The sequence below is a fragment of the Ursus maritimus genome, unplaced genomic scaffold (genome assembly GCF_017311325.1).
Source record: "Ursus maritimus isolate PB19 unplaced genomic scaffold, ASM1731132v1 scaffold_2, whole genome shotgun sequence".
In the NCBI taxonomy this organism is placed as follows: Eukaryota; Metazoa; Chordata; class Mammalia; order Carnivora; family Ursidae; genus Ursus; species Ursus maritimus.
This window is the reverse complement of record NW_024424452.1, coordinates 35,870,348-35,884,519: the sequence shown is the minus strand read 5'-3', so window position 1 is coordinate 35,884,519 and position 14,172 is coordinate 35,870,348. Positions and strand designations below refer to the sequence as shown.

The following is a 14,172-nucleotide window of genomic DNA, read 5'->3' as shown; positions in this document are numbered from 1 at the left end:
AATAACTAGTCACCGCTTAGATTTCTACTGAAAAAGTCATGCTGGAATTAACTCAGACCTGCAGACATCTCTGCAGAGTGGCTTCCACGCCACTGTGCCTCCCAGATGCTGCGTGCACCAGGACGGCCTTCCTTTCTAGCATCTTCCTCCTCCTCCTCTTTTTTTTTTTTTTTAACAATGACTACACCCCATGTGGGGCTCTAACTCATAAACCCGATTTCAAGAGTAACATGTTCTACTGATGGAGACAGTCTGGTGCCCCTCCAGCATCTTCCTGTGCACGGCGCAGGGCAGGACAAGCAAGAACACCTAAGGCCCAGAGCCGGACCTCCAGCACAGCCACCATCGAGCAGGAACACAAGGCATGCAACAGGTTTTCTTCCGAAGCCAAACAACTGAGGAGGGGCAACACTGTGGGACCCAGAAGAGCAAGGCAAAAGCTACTTTGAAATACATCACCACTGACTGTTGGGTACTTAAATTAGGGGCAGACAAGCCTATAGCTCTACCGTTACAGCCATTTGAGTTCCACCGCAACCTCTGCTCCCCATCCCAAGCACAGGCCGTTACGAGAGGCATGCAAGAGTCTCTGAAGGGCTCTCGGGTGGAGCAAGGGCCTGTCCAACAAACACTCGCTGGGCCCCAGAGCAGGCTGCTCCATGAATCGAAGATTTAAGCAAGGAGATCTGCACTCACGTCATGAAGGAAGGTGCTTCACAATCACAGGCGCTTAAAATCGCAACAGACAGCCAGACTAGGTAGTGAGGGTCAAGCCCGTGGAGGTATGCAAACGCTGGACCAGAGGACTGCTGACTTAGACACCCCCCATTGTCATGCTGCGGAGCTTGGCCCGCATTAAGGCGGCTGCGGGCAGTGACTGGGTTTGGCCTGGCGAGGAGGGTGATCCTGCCACACTGATTTTGACAATCCTTATGGGATTCTGAGTCGGGAAACCCATGATTTCCCCAGAGTGACTCAATACTTGTCGAGGGCTCTGGGACAAACACCTAGCCCTTCAAGGCTTCCAGGGCTGCACATCTCAGCTGTTACTGTGCATTGTGTCACCCAGGAACTTGCTGAAATGCAGATTCTAACAGAGGACGTCTGGGATAGGGCTTGAGCTTCTGCGTCTCTGCCTGTGCAGCCTCATCTGACGACTCTACTTTGAATAGCAAGAAGCCCCCTGATGAGGCAACAGGAATTCACATAGGGAATTCGGTCTTGTGTTCACACAGCCCTGTGCACTGGAATTTTTGCCAGTCAGATGGCAGAAGTGACATTAGGTGTATACGTTGAAAAGTTCTAATTATTCAATAAAATCTGATTATTTCTGTAAGGGAAGGATAGCCCAATATCAGTGATAACACAATCTCAAGAAGACAACTCAAAAATCAAACAAAATCTCAACATAGGCCACAAAGGTAACCAATGGTATAGCTTAGTTTCACGGATGATGCCGGTAGGTTCTCTCAGCAGAGACATCCACGGAAGAAGTGAGGCAGTGGAGTGTGTGCACATCTGTAGGAAACCTGCCGGCAAAGCACAGCCTTGGCAAGCACGGTGAGTCTCCCGGCAGCCCCCAGGGGCCCCAAACCTCTTGCCACAAACACTCCCTCTCTCCCCAAATCCCCTCACTTGCACGGGAATCTCTGAGTCCATGCCGGTTGTGCAGACACTGCGCTGTCTGGAGTGTCCTGCCATCGTTACTGTATTGGAATCGGGCTCCATCAAGCCCTGCCCTCCAGCACGTGAGGGTCCTCCCCTCCTTCCTGTGGCACAACTGTCACATCGCTGCAATGTCTATACTCTGACTCTGGCCGCTGACTTGAAGCTGTCAGAGGGCTGGACCCACACTTCCTCCCCGCTGCCTAACCCCATGGGCACACACCGCCAGCACAATCAGCTTCAGGGGAGGAGGAAGAGCACACACTTACAGAAGCACACTGCTGGAAGTTTCTCACCCACCAGATCAACCTTCTGCCCTCAGAAAACCACAGTGCTAGAGAGAGCTAGAAGAGTACACTCAGGGCCGAAACCTAATTTGAGAAGTATTTAACCATTTCTTACATAAGTGCTTTCATTTCTTTTACAAAAAAGTTACCAGAACCTCGCATAAAGTTAATCTAAATATTCCCGGTGACTTTACGTTATGAAATCACCCTGGCGACACCTCACAGTCTGACTAGTGGAAACGCTGTGGTTTACCACTTCAGAGCGCACACTGATCAACTGTCACAACATTCCGGCAGTCGTAAGGGTGTTGGAAAAGAAAAAACCCACATATTATTTCTTTTCTTTTTTAAAACAAAAACCGCATAAGTGTTTCTTAAAAAGAGAAATCATAAAAGTTTAACATTGTCATGGCAACACATACTAAAAACAAAAGGTCCCAGAAAAGCCACACCCCCAAATGAGAAGTTCAGAATGAAATCCTAACTTATTATTCATGGAATGAATATTTTGGCACTTAAAAAGCTTGTTACTGAAACGTGTCCTGAAACACAAGAAAATTTAACCACCACAATATACTAGTTAAAAAAACAGTTTTACACTAACTGTGAGGAAAAACAGGCTTATACCAACAGAACTGCTGTCCCAAATACGTGGTGGTTCTGAAAGCCCTAGATCCCTAGAACTTCACTTCATGTAAGAGAGGTCCTGGAAAACCATGTATTAATTCCAGTTGTGGTCAAAGAAAAATTTAGCTGATTTAGGAAAGTGCCTTTTTAAAGGAAACTTAGCGTGAGTCCTTCTGCAGGGAGGGAAGACGATGGGCCCATAAGTGGCCGGCCACTCGGGAGGGACGCCCCCGGCGTCACTGGTGCAGCAGCCACGGCACTCTTAGGAACAGCGTGCCTTCCACCGTGCCCCGTGCCCCAAGGAGACGAACAGAGAGACAGCTGCACAGGCTCTCCAGGCAGCAGTGGGGTCTCGAGGCAGATGATCAAGAAGGATGAGAGCGATGAACACGCAACTACAAACAAGATGGCACAGACGAGATGGAGGATGAGCAAGACTGTGTGGTGCTGGAGGCCGCGGGGAGCAGCTCCAGCCAGAGGGGTGGCATCGCACCAGAAGGCACGTCCTATGTGTCCAAACGAGGGACACACCTAAAGACCACAGTTTTACCTCTGAAGTGACAGGAAAGGACTTAAAACTGGAAGAGATGCTCATCCTTTCCCTGCTCTGATGCCTAGAGAGGGCAGGGATCCCCCAGGCAGCCACACTCCGGCCTCCTGAGCCGGGGCCTCGGCTCCGCTGACCAGCTAAGGGCTACACAGATGGCTCGAAAGACAACAAAATGATGGGAATGGTCAGGATGCAGCCAGTCCTGGGGCAGAGACTCTCAATCTGTGCTGAATAAATAGTTAGTTACACAAATAGGTCTGGGAACTGCCTCTGCACGGAGGAGGGCAAACCTCCCAAGTGTCTACATGTGGCACTTTGTACTGCCCCTGCCTGCCTGACTCTTCCATAACACAGCCCTCTCCAAACTTACTTTAGGATAAGGCGTTTCAATTCCAAAGTAAGTGTCCCCTCTATTTCCCCACCCCCTTGGAAGTCACTGCCATTATAGTGATGCGACATTCAAACCTCAAGATACTGAGTGTCTGTCAAGACATAGGAAGCCTCGTCACGTCTGCTCTGTGGTCACAGCAACCCTCCTCTGCACTGCTCCGCTGCTGCCAATTCTGGTGTGTGTGTGTGCAGGGGTGGGGACGAGATCCCGGAGAGGCCCTGGGCCCTGTGCACACTGAGAATCCGTCTCTGGCTAAGCTCAGCTTCCCCCTGGTGTCGCAGTGCAGCTCCGCCTCCGTGTCTCTGCTCGCCTCTAGACCTTGTGCTCGTGATCTCTGCCCTGCTTCCTACCTTCTCTCCCACACTCTCTTTCCAAGTAGCTGTTCTCACCTCCGAGCTTCTCTACCCCCAATGCTCACTTACTTTGTTGGTTTCGCTTGTCACTGGCATTTTTCAAAGGGAGGCAAACAGGACAGTCATGTCGTGTGCAGTTCTTCCAATGAGAGATGATTTGTCGTGAAGATGCACAATGGGCAACTATGACCAGAAAAACAACGAGATGTTATTTTTCTATCCAGATCGTCACACTTTCAATTATACCTAAATTATAATGCCAGATTCCATAAGAAAATGGTAACAAGTGTAACCATAACACAGTACAGGCAGTCCTCAACTTACAAACAGGATGTTTTCCAAAACGTTTGTAAGTCGACTGTTGAGAATTCTAAACACAAATTTCCCACAGAAGCAATGTCATGGATGATGGTGATTAAGGTTCGGCCCACAAAACAAAAACAAAACAAAAACTATCTGACTTGCAATACTGAACAAGTGGAATGAAAGTTAGGACAAATAATAATTATGTCATGTCACTAGTGAAAATATAAATTCTACATTATGTTGAAGGATGAAACCATCTTAACACTATAGTTCAAGAAATACATACAGAGAAGCAAATGAGAGGTCTGGGGAGATTTTAAATGGGACGCCGGGCACTTTTCTAAGTACGTGAGAGGGTGACTCAACCTAGCGGTTACTCTGAGCCTTCATTGTCACTCCATACTGAGGCACTGTGATTTCTTTCTAAAGGTCTAGCATGACTCTCTTCTGCTTCTCCATCAGGATCACGGTTATGCTGGGGTAAAGGTCACAAAGGGAGAGAGAGGGAGGTCAGGGAGAGATTCCCCCCAAGGTCTAGGAGCACAAGTAAGAAGAGAAAGAAGGAGGATAAAGATGAAAGAAAGTATAGTTGTTAGTAAGAAACACTTTCTTCTGCAGACTTGAGGTGTCCGCCAGAGAAGAGGGGGAAGGGAGCACATGATGCGCCTGATTCACCCCCTTCTCAAGAAGGAAGGAAGGTGGTGGCAGGGATGGTACGGTGCACACGGCTTCCCGTGTCACGGACTGTGGCCGATGACAAGGTCGCTGGTATCCTGACCAGCCTCAAGATGAAAGGGTGGAGGAGCAAGGCGGGAGCCCCGGCAGTCAGAACACGTGAGACAGCTGCAAGACAGATGCTCTAGGTTTGGGGAGGGGTGTGCGCACACGCGCCTGTGCCATTCTGCCCAAAGGAAAACCGTGCTCTAGACATTTATGATAAAGACAGTGCTCAAGAAGTGACAAATGTCTTCCGTGACAGAGGAAGGAGGAAGAGAACAAAGGCAGGGCACAGCCTCATCCAGCAGAAGCTCAGAGAATATCAGGAAACCAAACCACCTTTTTCCTGAGCAGGTTAAGCATGCCAGTGGCCTGTGCCTGGTTGCTGTGTCAACATCGAGGTTGCAGGAACCTTACTAACAAGAGAACTCCCGAGGAATACCGAAGACACATTTCATCCTAAGCTACGCCACCAGGATTTCAGAAAACGGCACTTACCTTGACAGGCTTTCCCAGCCTGACAGTGTGTCATGTGATTCAAAACATTTTTCATGGTTCGACAATGTGGGAGAGAGCAGGCCCGAACCTCTCCATTCGCTTGTTCTCGTCTCTGACACTTATGAGCGTGAAGCAGGAGGACCAGCTGCTGCTGTATCAGTTTGCGCTTCTCCGGATCTGCAGTGGGGCCCGCGGCTATCGCCTGTGTGGGGACAATTCCCACCGAAGTCTGCATCTGAGACTAAAATAAAACAAATTAATAAAAATATTTTAATACTCTTTCAGAGGTCTAATTCACATTCATTATTTTTCAAGCTACCGTGAAAGCTGACGGGTAATACTGGCCACAGAGAGAAGGCAGCTGGTATGGTTCTCTTTAATTCATCAGCAATTTTAAGAAAGATGCAGAAACACAGAAACAATCCAACTCAGAAGGCTGATTAAAATTCACTTATGTGTGAGGATCTCGGAGAAGAAAATGACGCTTATTATTCCTCAACTGTCGTGACCAAACCCCACTTACTCTACAACATAGCCAAGTGCAGGAGGCGCTGAGAGCTGTCTTAGCTTGAACCACAGAAACTCCTGTTTCCGCGAGGCCCACATGGCCACATGCTGGCAACTTCATATGGTGCAACCTGATTAAGACGACTACCGAGGCCTGACCGATCACAACCCACTGCAAATACCCAGTGCATCTGAAACTGGGGCCACACACACAGCGGAGTCCACCGTCTCACGACCAGGACAGTGCTTGCTTCACTCCCGACCTCTCCTCAAAGAATAAAGTGACACACATCCGTAAGACGATGCTTCCATACAGCCGTTAATGCGCAGGAAATGCTCTGCCTTCTATTAAAATTTCAACTCAGATATCTGACAATTTTTTCAAAAAGTATTCCATGATCTGCTAAGGTACAGAGATAGAATTTAACTGCTCTCATCCTTTCAAACTAACAAGCAAGGCCGACCACACCTCCTGACAGCAAAGAGAATGGGAAAGGTGACCTGTGGAGTCTTCTTATTCTTTACAGACTGCCAACGTCCTTCAAAAACTTACCAAAGAAACTTACGAAGTGAGAGGAATGTGACATTCCTAATGTGCAACAACAGAATCCACAGCGCAGGGGTTCCTAACCCTGTCTCATGCTCTGACCCCACAGCTCCCAGCTCCACCTCACAGCACTGACTGCCTCCCCCAAAGTACACCACCTCTCTGACTTTTCATATGAAGCATCAAAACTACCTACCTGCAATTAGGAGAAAAAAAACCTATACAAATATTTATTAACGAATCAAAGCTCATTTTTAAAAAGTTACAGAGTTTTGTTGTGGTTTTATCTTTATGAGAACTCAGAAAATAAGTACGTAGAAAAGCTGCAAGGCCTCCTCAGGAGCACGACTCCGGGAAGCCTAACCAGGGTGCAAGGCAAAAGAAAATTCCAAGCTGCGGGGCAGAGCACGCTGAGAAGCACTAACTCCCAGGAGAAGAGAACCCCTCCCTCCTTACATTGATGTTTCCCCATGTAAAAGTAGGGTAAGCATGCTGCAGAAAATCTGAAAAGCAACAGAGCTATGAATGAAATAACACCTGAAATCCCAACATCCAGAAGTCCACTCTTAAAGGGCTGACAGGTTTTCCTTCTTGCAGTCTTTTCTTCTACATACATGCATACGTATGAACCACAATCAACAGTCTTCTATCACATACTCACTCAGACACATACGACTTGGTGTTTACTCTAGGCTCTGTCCCGTATCATTAAGTTGTTTCATATAATATGACAGCATGATTTGTAATGAGCACATGGCTATACATTCATTTATCCAATCTCCCATTGCTCAACATGAACTACACTCCCCGCCCCCTTCTCTTGCAACTTAAAATACAGCTTTTACAAGCAGCCTTTGACTATGCCCCCAGCAGCATTCACTACCAATATTCAAAGTCCCCTCCTTGATTGGGGTATTCCCACAGACAGAAAGTCCAATCAGAAATCCACAGGAATGGAGAAATGGAAGAGGACCCTTGTTCAGGCTTCTCTCTGTTGCATTTACAAAAATATTAAATGTACAGAAACGTAGACAGGAAAGGATACCATTACCACACCTAACAAAGTGAACAATTCCTTAATATTCATTAATACTTATTAATGCAAATTTCTCTAGTTGTCCAAAAAGTGTCTTTTAGAGTTGGTCTGCAGAAACAGGACCCAATTAAGGCCCACGCCCCACATTTGGTGGTTGTTTTTAAGGTTCATGTATTACTTCCCTCCCCCTTTATTTTTTCATGATGCTGATTTGTTGAAGAGACCAGGCCAGCTGTCCTATTTCTTAAAATACAGAAATGCAACATACAAAAATATAAATCATGAAAAAGTCAGCTGAAACGCCTAAACTCACAATTAAATTATAAACTTACTGCTTTTAGGTTACTAAAGATTAACACACTGATTCTCATTTGGGATGTTCTTAATAGCACTTTTTCAACTATACTGACTGTAATTTGAAAGCTCAACATGTCAAAAGAGCACAGTTTTGGAAAGTCCAAGGCACACGTTTAACAGTAGATGCTTTAATGAGCTCCACACATGGTAAACATGTGTCTCGGGCAAAAGAGGACAGAAGACGCGCCTTGGGTACTTGTGTTTGGCCCGCCCGATGACTCTATAGGCCTGTACGGGGCCAGTCCACTTGGCAAGGTGCTGACAAAGGCAGGGCAGAGTCAAGTGCCTCTGCTCTCAGACTGGGAGCTGGTGAGACGAAGGGGCTGCATGAACTGCAAGTGTCCCGAAATCCATCAGAAACACCCTTCACATGCTACCAACTCCTCTGTTAGGGGCTCACCGCCCAGGCGGGCCTGAGAACGGATGAAAATGTTCAGACAAGAACCTCCCTTTAAACAAAACAAAACAAAAACCCTGCCATGTTGTAAATCTGCCCAAAAGAAACGTATACATTTTATTCAATAGCCAAGAAAATTCTAAAAACTGGTAAGAAGAACAGGGAAACCTATTCTGCCAGATACTAAAACTATAAAGCGATAGACTTCTTCATTTGTAAGTCTGGAAAAAGACACATGTATACACGAAATTAGTGTATCATAAGGTGGTTCTCAAACTGGAGAGTGGCAGCAGCAATATGCGATCCTTAAATCACCGTAAATATAAATTCCAGGTGAATTGAAGTGAATAAACACAGGTTAAAGTTGATAAAAGTACTAAAAAAAATAAAGACTATTTTTAGAATAAAGGTAAAACAACATAAAGAGTAAAGTTTAAAAAGTAAAAAAACTGAGGAAAAAAATTGTGGTTTTTGAGAAGTAGAAACAGTCAAAAGACAGGACCTCTTTTTTTTTTTTAAGATTTTATTTATTTATTTGGCAGAGAGACAGAGAGACAGCGAGAGAGGGAACACAAGCAGGGGGAGTGGGAGACGGAAAAGCAGGCTCCCCACTGAGCAGGGAGCCCGATGCAGGGCTCGATCCCAGGACCCTGGGATCACGATGTGAGCCAAAGGCAGATGCTGAACAGCTGAGCCACCCAGGCGCCCCAGAAAGAGCTCTTAAGAGGAACACAACAACAACAAATGCCACTACTCCACTAAAGAGTGTGTGTGTGTGTGGGGGGGGAGACGTGCAGACACCTCAACAAAGGAAATACAAGGACATGACAAACATAAAACACGTTCCACGCCTCGGTGACAGAAGCGCTTGACGGAGGGAAGAGGCATCTAAACTACTGGTGGCGAAGAGGGAAGGACTGGACACTCACCCGCAGAAGCACGAATGTGGACTCCTCGCTCACACCAAACCCAAACAGTAACTCAGAACAAACGGAGGACCTAACAGTGGCACTGAACTGTGGACTCAGAAAAATCACAGGAGTAAATTTTCATGACACTGGACTGAAAGGAGTTCTTAGATATGTCAGCAAAAGCACAAACAACAGCAACAACAAAGAGAAGTTGGACCTCATTAAAATTAGAAACTTTGCTTCAAAGGACACGACTGAGAAAGTGAGGGACAACTCAAAGAATGGGAGAAAATATTTACAAATCATAGATGTGATAGGCGCTTGCATCTAAAACATACAAAGAACTCTTACAACTCAATGATAAAAAGACAACCTAATTTAAAAATGGGCAAAATATCTGAATATTTTCCCAAAGAAGACACACAAATGGTCAATAAACACACGAAAAGCTGCTCAACACCATTAGCTATCAGGAAACACCAATCAGAGCCACAATGAGACGCTGCTTCACCCCAGCAGGACAGCCACAATTAACAACCACGGGCACAGAACATGCTGACGAGCGTGTGCAAAGGTACACCAACGTCAAATGGAGCAGCCACCCTGGAAAACAGTCTTAAACCTAGAGTCACCATAAGCCCCAGCAACTCCCTCCTAAGTATCTACTCAAAAGAAGTGAAAACTATGTTCACACAAATGTTTGTAGCAGCATTCTTCCTAGCAGCCAAAAAGCGGAAACAACTCAGATGCCCATTAAGGGAGGAATGGAAAACAGAATGCAATGGATCCACAATGGAATACTATGCAGCCACGGAAAGCAAGCACTGCCACGTGCTGCATCAAGAACTCTGCAAACATTATGCTCAGTTCAAACAGACGTCACAAAAGAGCACACACTGTGTAATTCCATTTCCTTGAAATGTCCAGAATAGGTCATTTCGCAGGGGTAGAAAATACATCACTGGTTGCTTCTGGCTGGGGATTCACAGAAAATGGGGAGTAACTGCAAATGGTACAGGGTTTCTTTTCAGGGTAACAAACTGTTCTAAAATTGACTGCGGTGAGGGACGCCTGGGTGGCGCAGCTGGCTAAGAGCCTGACTCTTGGTTTTGGCTCAGGTCATGATCTCAGGGTCCTGGGATCAAGACCCTCACTGGGCTCTGCCCTCAGCATGGAGTTTGCTTGAGGATTCTCTCTCCCTCTGTCTCTCCCACTTGTGCTCTCTCTCGCGCTCTAAAATAAATAAATAAATCTTTAAAATTGATTGCGGTGACAGCTGAACAATAGAATCAATCACTGAATTATGCACTTTAAAGTCAGGAATTATATGGTATGAGTTATGTCTTAATAAAATGGTTTGTTTTTTTTAAAAGTGTATCTCACTAACCATCAAAGAAAGAAAGAAAGAAAGAAAGAAAGAAAGAAAGAAAGAAAGAAAGAAAGAAAGAAGAAATTAAAATAAAAAGGGGGCGCCTGGGTAGCGCAGTCATTAAAGCGTCTGCCTTCGGCTCAGGGCGTGATCCCGGCGTTGTGGGATCGAGTCCCACATCGGGCTCCTCCGCTATGAGCCTGCTTCTTCCTCTCCCACTCCCCCTGCTGTGTTCCCTCTCTCGCTGGCTGTCTCTCTGTCACATAAATAAATAAAAAATCTTTAAAAAAAAAATAAATAAAATAAAATAAAAAGGCATTTTCTATCTATCAGTGTGAACCAAAATATAATAATAACTAGTATTGATGAGGCTGTAGGCAATTTTCAGGTGTTCTGGTGATAATGGAATTTACTGTAACTTTGGAAAGCAACATGTATCAAAAAGAAAAATGTGCATTTTTTTGGTCTTGTAGTTCCACTTCTTTTAACTTCTCATTAGGGAGGTAAGAAACTCGGCTAGCAAAGACAGGCACCACACCTTGATTAAATTACTGAAAACCAGAACACCCCTAAATCCTACAGAAGGTAGGTAGACTAATTGTTGGCTACAGACCTAGTGAAAAAATATGCAGCCATGAAAAATAAGGCAGACCTCAACTGACCCTAGTCAAAAAGCCAAGCCCGGCCCAAATCCCTGACCCCCCCCCCAGCAAAACTGTGAGATGTAATAAAATGATTGTTACATGAGGATGATAATAATAATAATAATAATAATAATAATAAACCTTTATGCTTTCACAAAAAAGCAGTCTATATAACACGTTAAGGTAAAAAAGGAAGTTAAAAAAATAATACCATGAAATCATTCAGTTTTTCCTTAATAACTTTATATATTTGTACCCGGTTCTTTAAAAAATCTTGTTACAATGATCTGGTGGCTATTCCTGGGCAGGGGTGAGATCCTGCTTATAACCACGTATTGTTTGAATGTTTTACAACAAGTGTCTACCATTTTTAGAATCAGAAAACATTCTACTTTGGAGAAAAAAGAAATCAGAAGAATCAATAGGAAACACTTAAGAATTAATGTGCAAATTAAAACTGTAAAGCTCCCAGAAGGTAATTAAGATGAATATTTATTTTGTAATGCAAAGGTGGTTAAGGCATTCATCAAAAAAACCCAAAACCAACCAAACAAAACAAAAACAAAGCAGTGGCTCCTAACCAATCCCCAGTAAAACCCCTTCAAACTGATTCCCCATTCCTCCCTCCAGACTAGGATTTATGGAGCTGACACAGAGCCAGAAGCATTCTGCATTAACGAAGTTCCACAGGGGGTGTGTTTTATAGTTTTTTTAAGTGTTATACTTTTTTCCAGATTTTCCAAAATGAACATGTATGTACTTTCACAGTGAGAAGAAAACAAAACACCGAAAAGAAAAAAGGCACACAAGTGAGTCTGATGCAGTGCAGACCGGTCTGTAAAGGGAAAGTGCCAGAGGCCATAAGATAGAAGTGACATTTTCTCCATGACCAAAACTGCTGGAACAAATGCAAAGGCAATCAACAAACTAGGAAAAGATATTTGAAACACACAAGACAAAGCAAAGAGCCATGCAGGTATAACTCCTTCTCCTCCCTTTGGCCAGTCTGTATTTCCCAAGTTCTTTGTGCAGGCTGTGTTCAGTGCCCAACAACCAACAGTTCATTTAATATCCAATCACCAAGGGAGGAACTAACTTGGGGCCAATCCCGAGGTACAACAGAAGTAACTGGGGCCCAGAAGGGTGCCCCATACTCAGAGGGCATGCTTGGCGGTGCTGGTGGGATGGGTGATCGGGAAGTCGAGCCACACCCTTAAACTCTCTGCAGCCTACCTTGACAGAGGGCTAACCACCTTGCTTTGTAAACTGTTGTAAGAGAACCTAACAGAAAAACTGGCAGAAGACAGGAACTAAGCCACTCAGGAAAGAAACGCATGTCTCTAGGGGTGCCTGGGTGGCTCAGTCGGTTAAACATCCAACTCCTGATCATGACCTCAGGGTCCTGGGATGGAGCACCACGTTGGGCTCCATGTGTAACCTGCTTAAGATTTTCTCCCTCTCCCCTACCCCTGTTCAAGCTCTCTCTCACTCTAAAATAAATAAATAAAATCTTCAAAAAAAAAAAAAAAAAAGTCTCCAAATCTAAGTACTTCAATTCTCATTAGTAATCAAAGAAATGCAAATCAACATAATGAAACACCATTCTCTCCTATCAAAGGACAGAGTGATAACCCCAGCCACGGGAGCACTGTTTAATACTGGAGACACGGTACACTGCTTTTTGTCCAAGGCAATATAATGGTATCCGTCAAAAGCCTTAAAATACACATAATGTCCATTTCTGGAACTCAAATGAGCTCACATGCAATTCCTAATCACGGAAGGAGGAGGTTGGCGTGGTGCGAGAATCTCAATGGCTCCATCATGATTCTACCCTGTGTGTGCATATTCTGAGCCGTGAGTAACAGCAGGCGAACAAGTAGCTCACTGACCCAGCAGCTGCAGGGTCTATAGCCTGCTCGCCCCACTCCAGTCTTTGCTAGATTTGGCCACATGCTCTTTCACGTATCACTTGTCACAGTAACTTAATCATCGTTCATACCCCTATCCATCAAACAACCTTGAAAAGCAAGCCTTTAATATTCTGGTAATCCTTATTATTTAAGGCAATCTAATATGTACTTTTATTAGAATTGTTATTGTTACACAGGTTTGAATAAGCAGCACCAAACCCATTTCTATATATGCCCTGTATTCTATCCTAAGGATATAATCACAGATGTGTATAAAGAACACATATAATAAAATTCATCCTGGCATGCTTCCTAGAAAAAAGTTATTTTACATTAAGCATCCAAGAAAAGGCTATAATGTCTGCAAAGACTAGTGCAAACAGTATACAGCAGGAACTGACCAGGTGGGACAGGGGGTAGGACTAGGGGAGGGGTGGAGGGAGGCGGGGGTGGAGATGGTGAATGTGCTTCCTCTCTCTATGCAACTACTGCCTCAGGTCCACACGAAGCTGGGATTCTTGGAGATGGCCCTTCAGATTAGCCTGGCTCAAACGTTCCCCATCTCCAATGGGGTTCAGACCCATGCTCCTCTAGCATCCTCCCCCTGGCTCACCTGGAAACTTGACTTCTCCCCAACCTCCACTTAAACCAAAGCAAACGCCAGGTGGGACACAGGATGGCTCTGCAATATGTGCGTGTTCTGATTTCCCCAGAAGGACCCTAGAACAGCTGGGTACGCAAAGCTTTGGAGCCATAAAATAAGGAAAATGCTCATTAAGTGCACACAGCTATCAAACTAGGAAGAGGGAAGGATCACCTCTGAGATGATAAAGACCAACTGTAAGGAAAGGAACGTAGCTGTTTAGATAGCGCGAATAATGTTTCTTGTGTTCTCTTCTTTTTGCTTGGTGCTTATTGATTTTAAGAAATAAGATTAGCTTACAATTTAAGATTTAAATCCCATAAGACAATAACTTAAAATGAACAAGCTGGACAAGAATGATTTTTAAATAATCTTCCAAATAAGAAATGATTTCAGAACAGAAAACAAATGGTTACATCAAGGAAGAAAACATGACAGATCGGGGGGGGGGGGG

The 14,172-nt window shown here is 44.9% G+C and overlaps 1 protein-coding gene across 1 annotated transcript in view; it reads right to left on the bottom strand.

Moving 5' to 3' along the window:
• The window catches only part of LOC103668810 (CREB binding protein), a 122,111-nt gene that overhangs the window by 47,265 nt on the left and 60,674 nt on the right, over positions 1–14,172 (bottom strand). Inside the window, exons 4-5 of the mRNA XM_040635409.1 lie at positions 5,395–5,635; positions 3,943–4,056 (exon numbers count right to left, since the gene is read on the bottom strand). Of these exons, the coding sequence (XP_040491343.1) occupies positions 3,943–4,056; positions 5,395–5,635 (355 nt within the window). The remainder of the gene's footprint in view (positions 1–3,942; positions 4,057–5,394; positions 5,636–14,172) is intronic.